The sequence below is a fragment of the Miniopterus natalensis genome, chromosome 13 (assembly GCF_054644295.1).
Source record: "Miniopterus natalensis isolate mMinNat1 chromosome 13, mMinNat1.hap1, whole genome shotgun sequence".
NCBI lineage: Eukaryota > Metazoa > Chordata > Mammalia > Chiroptera > Miniopteridae > Miniopterus > Miniopterus natalensis.
The window spans coordinates 63,327,076-63,339,728 of record NC_142093.1 but is presented as its reverse complement, the minus strand read 5'-3'; the positions used below and the strand labels follow the sequence as shown (position 1 = coordinate 63,339,728).

The window sequence follows — 12,653 nt, the reverse complement described above, 5'->3', positions numbered from 1 at the left end:
TTATTTTTTTTGTTGTCGTCTTTGGAATAATTTCTCCAACTGGTGCCAATGGGTGGGAAGAGGCCTGAGTATAAATTCAGGCACCATCACAGTTCTGAACTGGAGCAAAGCACTTGGCTATTCTGAACCTCAGTTTTCCAACCTGTAACATAGGACTTCATGTGTCTTAAGGCTTTATATGTGACAAAGCCCCTGTACAGTAACTAAGGTAGAATCTCAAAACTAGATTTGTTTTTTTAATTTTTTTAATTTTAATTTTTAATTTTTGTTTAAAATATCACAGATGTCCCTTTTTCTCCCCAATGACCCGTTCCACCCCGCCCCATCCCTTCCCCAGTCCCCCTCCCCACCATAGTCCTTGGGTTGTGCATATATGCATATAAATCCTTTGGTTACTCTCTCCCCCTCCACCCACCCGCCCTCCTCCATCCCTCTGACATTCGCCAGTCTGATCTGTGCTTCCATGTCACTGAATCTAGTAAGCAGCTGTAAAGAAGAAGGATCTCGTGCCCTTTGGGACAGCATAGATGGACCCGGAGAACATTATGCTGAGTGAAATAAGCCAGGCAGAGGAAGACAAACACATGATCTTGCTTATATGTGGAATCTAAAGAACTTAATAAACTGATGAACAGAAAAGATATGTTTTCTTAATGTTAGCTCTTGGTCAGTAGAGATAAAACAAAAAAATTCATTTATCCAAAAATGTATATTTTTCAAAATCTAGGGTTTTGGGTGTGGAGGGAGAGTAGGGCATATAATCTTGGTGTTAACTGTAAAAATGATAGCTTTTAATATAATTTTAGCAAGTCAAACCTGTCTTGGTATTTTTGACGTAGTGGGTTTCCCAAATATTAACTGAAGTATAATCATTACACAATTATAAAATCAGAGATTTCCTCAAGCTAATTTGTCAGAAGACAATCTTCTCACTTTTTAAAAAATATATATATCTTTATTGATTTCAGAGAGAGGAAAGGAGAGGGAGAGAGAGACAGAAACATCAATGATGAGAGAGTCATTGATCGGCTGCCTCCTGCTGGAGATCGAGCCCACAACCCGGGCATGTGCCCTGACCGGGAATCGAACCCTGATCCCCTGGACCCTAGGTCGATGCTCAGCCGCTGAGCCATGCCCGGCTGGGAAATCTCACTTTTGAGGCCAGAATCTATGAGTGGTGGATGTGGCCTGTGGAGGCTGCAGAGAGGGTGGCAGGCAGGAAGACACCCTTCTGGGCTCTGAAGGGGAAAATTGTCTCCTTTTTACTAAAAACGCACAAATGAATCATGATGGTGAAAAGAAGTAACATACAAAAAATAGATTTCACTTGAAACATGTACGTGGGGAGATGGGTGGGAAGGAACTTTTTTGTGTGCAATAATATTTGTATTATAACCAAAATATGAAGGTGTGTGTGAGATATTTAGGGAGAGCAAGAGTTACAGGAAACAGATGACGCTATTTGAAATAAACATTAACCTTTCATATACAAACATGCCCATCTTAATACACATTGCTCAGATTTCCTGCAGGAAAGTTGTGGCTGATTCGAAGACATCAGTCCTGTATGTACACCTTGACCCTAAGCACAAACATGTACACAGCAGTTCCTAACGTTTATAGCAATTATACCGTGGGGATCTACTCACGGGATCCTGTTGGCTTCTCTTGCACTGTGCTCAACCCGCTGGGAGATTAATTTACTCAAAAAGAAAGTCAACGAAGCTTGTTTTCCTTAGAACATTTGACCTGGAAGTGACCCCAAGTGTCACCTAGTTCATGCTCCAAGTCAGGGACAGGCTACATTGGCACCGCTCACAGTGTCATTAGTTTTCTTTCCTTAAACACATCCTGAGAACGAGACCCTCAGGCTCCTTCAGTGAGAGGGTGTTGCAAGTTCAGCAGCCCTGAGGGAACCCACTTCTGCTTCTGCCCATGCCCAGTCTGCCCACCGCTCTTTTCTCTCCTCAGCCATCCTACACTGCTTATACCCTGCTGCTTCTGAAACAGTCTAGAGTCTCCACCTTCATGGCTGTGGATGGTAGCCGTCTGTCGAGCACTTCTTATTGTCACATGATACTCCACAGTCCTGCCATCTACACTAGACTCAATTGCCTCTGAATTCTTACTGGGCCGCAACTCCGCCCTCAAATCCCAAAATGTAGGGGAATATTTTGGCTCTCAAGTTTACTTTTGGGTTGTTTAAAAAGTGCCTACCAGCCTGGCTGGAGTGGCTTAGCAGTTGAGCATCGACCTAGGATCCAGGAGATCGTGGTTCGATTCCCGGTCAGGGCACATGCCCGGGTTGCGGGCTCGATCCCCAGTGAGGGGCATGCAGGAGGCAGCCATCTCTCATCACTGATGTTTCTATCTCTCCCTCTCCCTTCCTCTCTCTGAAATCAATAAAGCACATATATATATTTTACAAAGTGCCTACCAGGTGCCTAACATTATACTAGACAGTGAGAAAATAAAGTAAGAGAAACAAATCTAGCCATAGAGAGTAGTGTGAAGAGAAGGTTGTTCTTGGATGGGAGAACATCAGGAATGAAGAAAGTTGACTTAAGAGGCACTATTTTGCAGGGGAACTGGGAAGGAGTAAAAGGCTAGAGTGGTGGCTGTCAGGAAGCTGGTATAGTAATCCCTCTGTGAGCTGATTGCATTAGAAACATTTTTCTTTTTTTCTTTTATATGTCTTTATTGATTCCAGAGAGAGGATAATTTTGCTGGGTAGAATATTCTTGGTTGGTGATTTGTATCTCAATATTTTGAATGTATCATTCTACTCTGTCTCCTGTAAAGTTTCTGCTAAGAAATCTGGGAAAAGCCTGATGGTGTTTCCTTTGTAGTTGCTGTCTCCCCCCTCCACCTCCCCACAACCCCAGCTGCTTTAAGAATCCTTTTTCTATCATTGCCTTTTGACAGTTTTAATACAACATATCTTGGAGAAGGTGTTTTTGGGTTGAGATAATGAAGTGTTCTGTTGGCTTCTCGAACTTGTGTGTCCATTTGCTTACCCAGGTTTGGGAAGTTTTCACTTGTTACTTCTTCGAATAGGCCCTCTGTTCCCTTCTCCCTCACTTCTCCTGCTGGGATGCTCGTTATCCTTATGTTGCCCTTCCCAATGGAGTCAGATAGCTCTCCCGGATTCTTTCACTTTTGAAAACGTCTCAGCTTGCTCTCCCAGTCCACATGAGTCAATCCAGATTTCTATCTTTGAGCTCACAAATTCTGTCTTTTATATGATCTGCTTCATCTCATTTATTGAGTTCTACAGCTTCAAAATTTCTGTTTAGTTCTTTCTTAGAGTTTCGGTATCTTGGTAAAGTACTCCTCTTCCTTAATTTTATTCCTGAGCTCATTAAACCACTTTTCTGAATTTCGTGTATCCTGTTGAGTTTCTTTATTATTGCTATTTTGAATGCTCGATCATTTATATCACAGTTTTCCATGGCTCTGAGTTTGGTTTCTGGAAAATTGTCATTTTCTTTTTGTGATACTGTGTTACCTTGTTTGTTCATAGTGTGTTGCTCCTCTGCCAGGGTGTTTGAAGTAGTGAAACACTTTTCTTATTTAGGTACCTTTTTTTTTTAAATTTTATTTTTGTTTAAAATATTACAGATGTCCCTTTGTCTCCCCAATGACCCATTCCACCCTGTCCCCTCCCCCTCCCCAGTCCCTCTCCATGCCATTGTCCATGTCCTTGGGTTGTGCATATACGAATATAAAGTCTTAGGTTACTCTCTCTCCCTCCACCCACACGCCCTCCTCCATCCCTCTGACATTCATCAGACTGATCTGTGCTTCTGTGTCATTGAATCTATTCTGTTCATCAGTTTATTAAGTTCTTTACATTCCACATATAAGCTAGATCATGTGATGTTTGTCTTTTTCTGCCTGGCTTATTTCACTTAGCATAATTTTCTCCAGCTCCATCCATACTGTCCCAAAGGGTACGAAATCCTTCTTCTTTACAGCTGCGTAGTATTCCATGGTGTAAATGTCCCACAGCTTTTTTATCCACTCATCTACTGATGGGCACTTGGGCTGTTTCCAGATCTTAGCTATTGTAAACTGCGCTGCTATAGACATAGGAGTGCATATATTCTTTCTGATTGTTGTTTCAGGACTCTTAGGATATATTCCCAGAAGTGGGATCACTGCGTCAAAAGGCAGCTCCATTTTTAAGTTTTTGAGGAACCTCCATACTGTTTTCCACAATGGCTGCACCAGTCTGCATTCCCACCAGCAGTATGCTGTGGATCTCCTTTCTCCACACCCTGGCCAGCAGGAGTCGTTTGTTGATTTGTTGATGGCAGCCATTCTCACAGGTGTGAAGTGATACCTCATTGTGGTTTTAATTTGCATCTCTGAGGATTAGTGACACTGAACATTTTCTCATGTGTCTCCTGGCCATTTGTATGTCCTCTTTGGAGAAGTGTCTATTCAGGTCCTTTGTCCATTTCTTAATTGGGTTGTTTGTCTTCCTCTTGCTGAGTACTATGAGTTCTTTGTATACTTTGGAAATTAGCCCCTTAGCAGATACATCCTTGTTTTTAACAATTCAGTAGATTGATAAAGGTCTTTTTGTTTGTTTCCCAGTAGGTGGTGCTAGAGTGCAACTTTTTGTTTTCTCCTATCCCTGTGCGGCTTGCTTCTCTGAGGTTCCTGGATGCCTGGGTGACCAGGATGATAGGTATGTCTGGGTTGTCTTGGTCTTAGGGCACCACCACTATAGTGGAAGGCGGATGTGGCAGGTGTGTGTGTGGAGGACCTGGGTTTGCAAGTCTGCCATGCTTCTGCCTGGTTTCCTATGACCACAGGTGGCATCTCTGCCACTGCTACCAGGCTCTCTGGTGATGTGAGCACCACCGCAGTCAAAGGAAGGAGCCAGGTTTTTGTCTGCTGACACTTCTCTGCCCTCGGCACCATTCACTGGGCTGTGGTGTGGGGGCTGCACACCAACTCCTTTTCTATCATGTTCCCTGGGGCTGCAGCTGAGCCAAGGTAACTGGGGATACAGCCTTCATCTCTGTCCTGCCCCCTGTTCTGCCCCCACTATATGTGCCAAAACACCCACTTTAGATATACTGATGTGTGGATCTTTCAGGTCACTGAGTGTGCTGAGCAGAGGAAACTTTGTTGGGTTAAAAATGTCCAACTAGTTGTAGATTGAAGGGGAGACACAGAAGGGTCATCTCACTTCCCCATGATGGCACTAATGTCATTCTACCTGTTCTATTGTTGATGGCAACTTGGGTAAATCCCAGTTTTTTAATATTATGAACACTACTGCCAGGAATACTCTAGCAAAGGTCTTTTTTGTGAGTATGTGTATGCATTTCTATTTGGTGTAGCCCTCAAGGTGGGTTTGCTGAGTTAGCTCTAGTAGGTAACCCACACAGTTTTCCTAAGCACTGTTATAAGTGACAGCTTCAGGGGTTCTACAATCCCTGCCATGCTTGGTATTGTCAGTCTTTGTAACCAGCCATTTTAGTGGGGTTTTAATGGTCAACATGATATTTTTAAAAGGTAAATTAGATTATATCTCTTTTATGCTTTAAATGGTCTAACCGTTTTTAGTGTTGCCTGGAATGAAATCCAACCTTCTTGTTATCGCCCACTGGCTCGACTTCCTCCTGCCTCGGTGGCTTTATTTACTTGACACTCCTGCTTACTCGCTGTGTTCTACTGGCTTCATTGCTGTTACTTTGAATTTTCCAAACTTTCTTCTTTCAGAGACTTTTTTGCTGCTTCTACGAGGAGACGTCTTTCCCTGGTGTCTACCTGATGGGCTCTTGATCACCCTCGGGCCTCAGCTACACTGTCACGCTGTGGTGAAGCCTCCCCAACATCCGCTCCATCATGTCATCACATTTTATGCCTTTCGTGGTTCTCACGAACCTGAAATCATCTCTTTAAATTTTCTTACTCAGTGTCCCGCGTGCACCTTCCGCTCCCCACTCCACAGGCTGCACACTAGACTGTAAGCTCTGAGAGGCTGTGTCCGCCACGGCTTGGTTTCTGGCACGCAGAATGCCGCCCGGGACATAGCAGGAAGGGTGAATGAATGAACTGACGAGTGGGAGGTGAGGGAGAGATTAGATCTCAACCTCAGGAAACCAAATGCTTTTCGCACCACCCTTCTGTCACTCCTGCTGCTGCTGCTTCCATCTCTAAAGTTCATTCAGTTCAGCAACAAAAGTATCCTATGGAGCGTCTGCTATGTACTCTCAAGTGTCTCAGGAAAAATGTAAGGATGTTAGAGCCTTAAAGGTGTAAAGATCTTGGTAGAGCCCCAACCTCCTACCCCAGCCTAATAGTTGTTGGTGAAACATTTGATCAGGACATGTAAACATATTTCTTCTTCATTCTCACTGTAAACTTTCTCTTCAGGGTTGGGAAATCAGCCGATATTTAGTTAGAACAAATAAAAGTTACTATGCATTATACAGAATATACATTTGTGTATGTAATTTTTAATAAAAATCTTTGCCCCGCTACTCTTCTGAATACATATTTCATCCTGGCTTAAGGATCAAACAGCTTGAAGGTAAAATTCAACAAATCTGAGCTCAGTAAGGCCTCCTTAACACAGGTGGTCACTTCACACCTGTCTCAGGAGGAGGTAATGAATCTGTAGAAGAAGTTGCTTCACTTTACAATAAACATAATCCAACTGAGAGAGTTCATTACCCATTGCTTGTGACTAATAGCATAAGCTTCTAAGGACATTCCCATCACACAAATATATGCAATCGGAAAGACTGTGACAAGGAGGAGTTGGTGGGAAGATGATAAAGGATTCTGAGTTCATCGAGGATCTATTAACTTCAGATACTCTGCAAAGGAAGTTTTACAAATGTCACCTCTGAAAAGTGGGTCTAATCACCTCTATCTTGCAAATAAGAGGTGCTGCTGGGCTTGAGTTCCTGTCAGGGAGAGGTCAAGGAGGCATATTTGTGCCTCCCTTTGAAGGCAACCAAATGGGACATCAGAGGTAGAATTTACTGAGTTCTCTACAAATTAATGAGAGGAAGGCAAACGGAGCAAGTAAAAGGGCAAACATATGAGAGGAATTTCATACAGAGAACACAGGAGTGGCCAAAGACGTCCCCCTGAACAGTAAATAGGGGAATGCAAAATAAAATCAGAAGAAAGCTTTTACGTCATTGGACTGACAAGGCTAGCAACGTGTAAAAGTGTGACATCACCAAATTTTGGCAGGCACATGAGCGTGAAACCCTTACCCTCTAAAGGACACGTGGAGAAAATTTGGGATTTTCTAATATAATTGAAGATGCGCTTACCCAATGATCCTGCAACTTCACTCACTAGCCAACTCCTCACAAACCCACACAGAGGACATTGCAAAAACCTGCACCACAGCACTACTTTTAAGAGCAACAGATAAATTTGAAACACATGTCCAAAGGAGATGGGTGCATGAATGTGGTGTATTTATGCAGTGGGGTACTGCACCGTGGTGACCTCGAGTGAACGGGTGCTACCCTTCTCAAAGTGTTAGAATCTCCCAGATATTATGTTGAGTGAGAAAAAGCCAGTTATACAAGTGTAGAGTATAATTACATGAAGACTAAAAAATCCTACACAAGAATACTTTATATTGCTTAAAGCGCACACACATACATACCAGGATACGAAGCACGAAAAGCTGAGGATAGTGAGTCTAGGGGGTGGGAGAGGCGCATAGAGAAAAACTGCTAATTGTTATTTCTGCCGCTGGGTCTTGCTTACATAACCTATGACTTGTTCTGAGTTATTTAGCTCTTAATTATTGCATGATGCACATTAAAAAAATACCAAAAGTGAAAATTAGAGAGAAAAAAATAGTTATTCAATTTAGGAAGTTTCAGCATAAAACAGCATTTCCTTGTGATCATAACAAAGCAAACCTGAGCTTTTGACCTGCACCCTCCATAAATAAATTCTGACTGACTTCCTTCCCCATTCTCCTTGCAAAGGATGCTATCCAGTTCCTCCGATTTTTCAAGGTAACCCATAGTAAATTTTGGTTTTGGGTTTCTAATTGTAAAGTTCACAGTCCCCAAGTGTTAGGTCCGTAGCCTCACTAGCAAAGTGAATGTCAGAAATATCCAATAGGAGAGAGATGCTGAAGGGGGCTGGGACAGCCCCTCCTAACTTCATAAACTTTGGGGCACCTGTACTGATGAGACTCAGCACACATGCTGATCCTCAAGCCAAGAAACAAGACAGAGCACAAGTCTGGCTCTTCATAAGGTGGAAACTGGAAAAGACAAAGACAAAATGATTTGGAGACAGCTTTCAGCACTACTTACAACAATGGCATTTTCTTATAGTAACATCTTTGTTTTGTTTGGGGTGGGGGCATAAACCTTGTAACATGTATGCACAGAGGAAACTCAGCGCTGAGGTTAGGGGGCATCCATCGGTTGCCTCCCTTACATGGCCCCAGGCGGGGATTGGGCCCCCTGCAACCTTTTTCAGCGCATGAAACAATGCTCCAACCAACTGAGCCACCGGCCAGGGCAGGAATCTCTTGAATGATGATTACATTTTATATTTTCTTCTAAGCCTCAATGCCCTGAGGGGTATTTCTGGGGTGTCACCTGTTGGCCAGGGCAGCAGGTCCCTACTGATAGCCCCCAGTGGCCAGGTTTCAGATTGAAGCAGTCTTTGTGCTCCAGGAATCTGAGCCTCACCGTGGGATGCTCCCTTTCCAAGTTTAACGAGCATGACTCCAGCAGATAAATAACGTTTCTTTTTTTTTAAAAAAAAAAATATATATGTTTTTACTGATTTCAGAGAGAGGAAGGGAGAAGGAGAGGGAGAACCGTCGATGAGGAGAGTCCTGGATGGGCTGTCTCCTGCAGGTGCCCTCCTGGGGACCCGGCTACAAGCCAGGCACTGCCCAGGCCTGGCACAGAAGGGCCACCGCCAGGTTCCCAGGGCGACGCCCAGCCGCCGAGACACACCGCGGGCGCGTGACCCCTCTTACAGCCACCGGGGAGGTTTCCGCTTTGGGGTGTTCACCATAGACGGGCAGGGCAACTGCTCACAGGGCTGGGAAGGAAGGAACACTTCTCTTACGGGGACAACTCCGGGCAGGCGGCGGACGCCGCTGGTGAGCTGCTTTCCGAAGACTGGGCGGCAGCCTCGGACCCAGCGTCTGCTGCGCTCGGGCCCCGGGGTGGCCCCGGGGCGGACGCCGCCCGACCTGGAAGGGCCCCAGGTTCAGTCGCTGGGCGCGGCGGCCCTGCTCCCCAGGACTCCTGCGCGCCCCGACGCCCCGACGCCCCGACGCGGGGCGGGGAGTCCGCGCGGTGCCGAGCGCGCGGGCGCCCAGGGAGGCGCGCAGGGCGGGGGGACGGGGGCAGGCTGCGCGCGGCCGGGAGGCGGGGCCGGGACTCGGGGCGGGGCGGCCTCGGGGAGCCCGCGCGTCCCCAGGTGAGCAGGCGCGGGGGGCGCGGGGTCAGACGGCCGCCTGCGGGCCGCGAGGTCCAGGACGCGCCACGCCGGCGGGACGGGAGCCGGGACGCGCGCCGGGGACCTTGGCGAGGGGGCCGGGCGGGGCCGGGGGCGGGGCCCGGGGCGGGCTGGGGGCGGGCCGGGGGCGGGCCGGGATGCTGCCCTGCGGCCTCGGGACGGCGGAGGGGCTGCGAGCGCGTGCCCAGGGGAAGCGGCGGGGACCCTGCCCTGCAGCCCTCGCGCCCTTTCCGCTCCCCACGGGCGCTCCGGCCGAGCTCCCGCGAGCGGCCCGGGGACAGGAGGGGCCGGGGGCGCCGCGGGGCGCGTGCAGCGGGGCCCCGCTTGGTCCGAGGCCCAGCTGGGGCCTCTGAGGCTGGGGCGCAGACGCCGGCCCCCTTCCTCGCGGCCGCCATGGGGACGGCGTCCCTGCTGCTGTGCGGCGTGGCCGCGGCCCTCCCGCTTTTAGTCGGAGCAGGTACGTCGGGCGGGCCCTGGCCCCGGCCCCCCCACGCGCCCCGCGGCTCTGCGAGCCCGCCCCGCCCCGGGCCCTGGGCCCCGACCCGCTTCCCGGGGCCCGGCGGGGCTCTGGGCAGGGGAGCCTCGCTCGGGGGGCTGGCGCCGGCCCCGCGGGTCCCCGTCGAGCCCGAGGTGACCTTGGAGAGGAGGGGGATTGTGCACATTTGCAAGTCAAGGCTCGAATTCAGGCGCTCGGGTGTGATGGGGTCAGTATGACCCCAGGGAAAAGCAGAGGAGGCACCGCGGGAACACGTTTCTCCCAGGGAGAAGCTGAGCGGCTTCGTAGACGGGAGCTTGATGGGGAGCGCACTTTCCAACAGCCCCTTACGGGCCGAGGGGCACCTTCTGTGCAGGAGAGGACCTGGCTGGGGGCAGAAAGCGGGCGGGCCGGGCACCGCAGGTGTCCTCTGGGGGGTCTGGGGGGCCCGGGGGGGGGGCCCTTCCCGGTGTCCAAGACGGCGGCACAGCCGCTCCGCCCGGGGCGCCTTAGGAGGACTCGGCACTGCTCCCAGGAAACCCCCGCGGAGGAAACTCTCACACCAAAGTGGGCGCGAAATCCGGACACTTGTTACAGCTGTTAACAAACCGGGCGGGAGCCCCCCCCCCCCGCGACTGCCCTCCCCTCTCCCGGCGGGAGCCCCCCCCCCGCCTGACTGCCCTCCCCTCTCCCGGCGGGAGCCCCCCCCCCCGCCTGACTGCCCTCCCCTCTCCCGGCGGGTGCCCCCCCCCCGCGTGACTGCCCTCCCCTCTCCCGGCGGGTGCCCCCCCGCGTGACTGCCCTCCCCTCTCCCGGCGGGTGCCCCCCCGCGTGACTGCCCTCCCCTCTCCCGGCGGGTGCCCCCCCCCGCGTGACTGCCCTCCCCTCTCCCGGCGGGTGCCCCCCCCCGCGTGACTGCCCTCCCCTCTCCCGGCGGGTGCCCCCCCGCGTGACTGCCCTCCCCTCTCCCGGCGGGTGCCCCCCCGCGTGACTGCCCTCCCCTCTCCCGGCGGGTGCCCCCCCCCGCGTGACTGCCCTCCCCTCTCCCGGCGGGAGCCCCCCCCCCCGCGTGACTGCCCTCCCCTCTCCCGGCGGGAGCCCCCCCCCCCCGCCTGACTGCCCTCCCCTCTCCCGGCGGGAGCCCCCCCCCCCGCGTGACTGCCCTCCCCTCTCCCGGCGGGAGGCCCCCCCCCCCCCGCGTGACTGCCCTCCCCTCTCCCGGCGGGAGGCCCCCCCCCCCCCGCGTGACTGCCCTCCCCTCTCCCGGCGGGTGCCCCCCCCCCCCGCGTGACTGCCCTCCCCTCTCCCGGCGGGTGCCCCCCCCCCCGCGTGACTGCCCTCCCCTCTCCCGGCGGGTGCCCCCCCCCCCCCGCGTGACTGCCCTCCCCTCTCCCGGCGGGTGCCCCCCCCCCGCGTGACTGCCCTCCCCTCTCCCGGCGGGTGCCCCCCCCCCCGCGTGACTGCCCTCCCCTCTCCCGGCGGGTGCCCCCCCCCCGCGTGACTGCCCTCCCCTCTCCCGGCGGGTGCCCCCCCCCCGCGTGACTGCCCTCCCCTCTCCCGGCGGGTGCCCCCCCCCGCGTGACTGCCCTCCCCTCTCCCGGCGGGTGCCCCCCCCCGCGTGACTGCCCTCCCCTCTCCCGGCGGGTGCCCCCCCGCGTGACTGCCCTCCCCTCTCCCGGCGGGTGCCCCCCGCGTGACTGCCCTCCCCTCTCCAGGCGGGTGCCCCCCCGCGTGACTGCCCTCCCCTCTCCCGGCGGGAGCCCCCCCCCGCGTGACTGCCCTCCCCTCTCCAGGCGGGTGCCCCCCGCGTGACTGCCCTCCCCTCTCCAGGTGGGTGCCCGGGCGCCCGAGCGCTGACCGAGACGCCCTCGCCCGGCCAGCCTTTCGCCTTCAACTGCTCTCAGGCGCCGCCGACCTCCGCGGAGGCGCAGGCGACTTGGCATAAGTATCCTGGCGGAATTCCAGTGTCCCAAAGCAGGTCGTCTAGGATTTACCAAGACCAGACCTGGATTTTGTTTCTCCCGGTGGCACCGGGGGACTCTGGGATCTACCAGTGTGTGATAAAGTAAGTTCCTCACCCAAACGAGAACTAAGGCGCTCTCACGGATACATCATAATTACATGTATATAACTCTTTTAGGAAAATCCTTAGTAAGTCCTTAAGTGTAGAAAACTCAAGAAGAATAAGATGTAGTTCTCCAGTTGTTTAAGACAATTTCCAATGCACGCATTTTAAACCAGAGCAGATTTGTACATCAGTTGTTGGAACGTGAAATGCAGCTTTTCCCATGGTAAGGGCGCCACGCCGGCCAGCTTCCAAAGCTGGGTATCCCAGTGTGACCCTGGCTGCTTGCCTTCTCTGCATGCCAGAGGTTCCTGGGACAGGTGGCACAAAGAGAGGGACCCGTCTCCTTTGAGCACCTTTCTGGAAGGCATCTGCGGTGGAAATTGAACAGTGACTAAGCACCAGAGGTGTTCCAGACCCGATGCTAAGCCCTAGAAAGTAATACTGTGTGAATGAATGACACAGGTCTGGTGGGGCTGCAGTGAACTGGAAAACACAGGCCCCACCGAAGGCGGCAGTCTATTCAGCTGAAGTCTATTTTCTAATTTTTCAAGGAAACCTGAAAAGTAGAGAGAGAGTGTGTGTGTGTGTAACTTTTCAGTAAGTTTTGTGTGCGTTGCCTAA

The 12,653-nt window shown here is 51.9% G+C and overlaps 1 protein-coding gene across 1 annotated transcript in view; it reads left to right on the top strand.

Annotated features, from left to right (window-relative positions):
• The first annotated feature begins 9,881 nt into the window (after positions 1-9,881).
• The window catches only part of IL36R (interleukin 36 receptor), a 39,018-nt gene continuing 36,246 nt past the window's right edge, over positions 9,882-12,653 (top strand). The window contains exons 1-2 of the mRNA XM_087823736.1: positions 9,882-9,946; positions 11,795-12,029. Of these exons, the coding sequence (XP_087679862.1) occupies positions 9,883-9,946; positions 11,795-12,029 (299 nt within the window). The 5' untranslated portion in view covers position 9,882. The remainder of the gene's footprint in view (positions 9,947-11,794; positions 12,030-12,653) is intronic.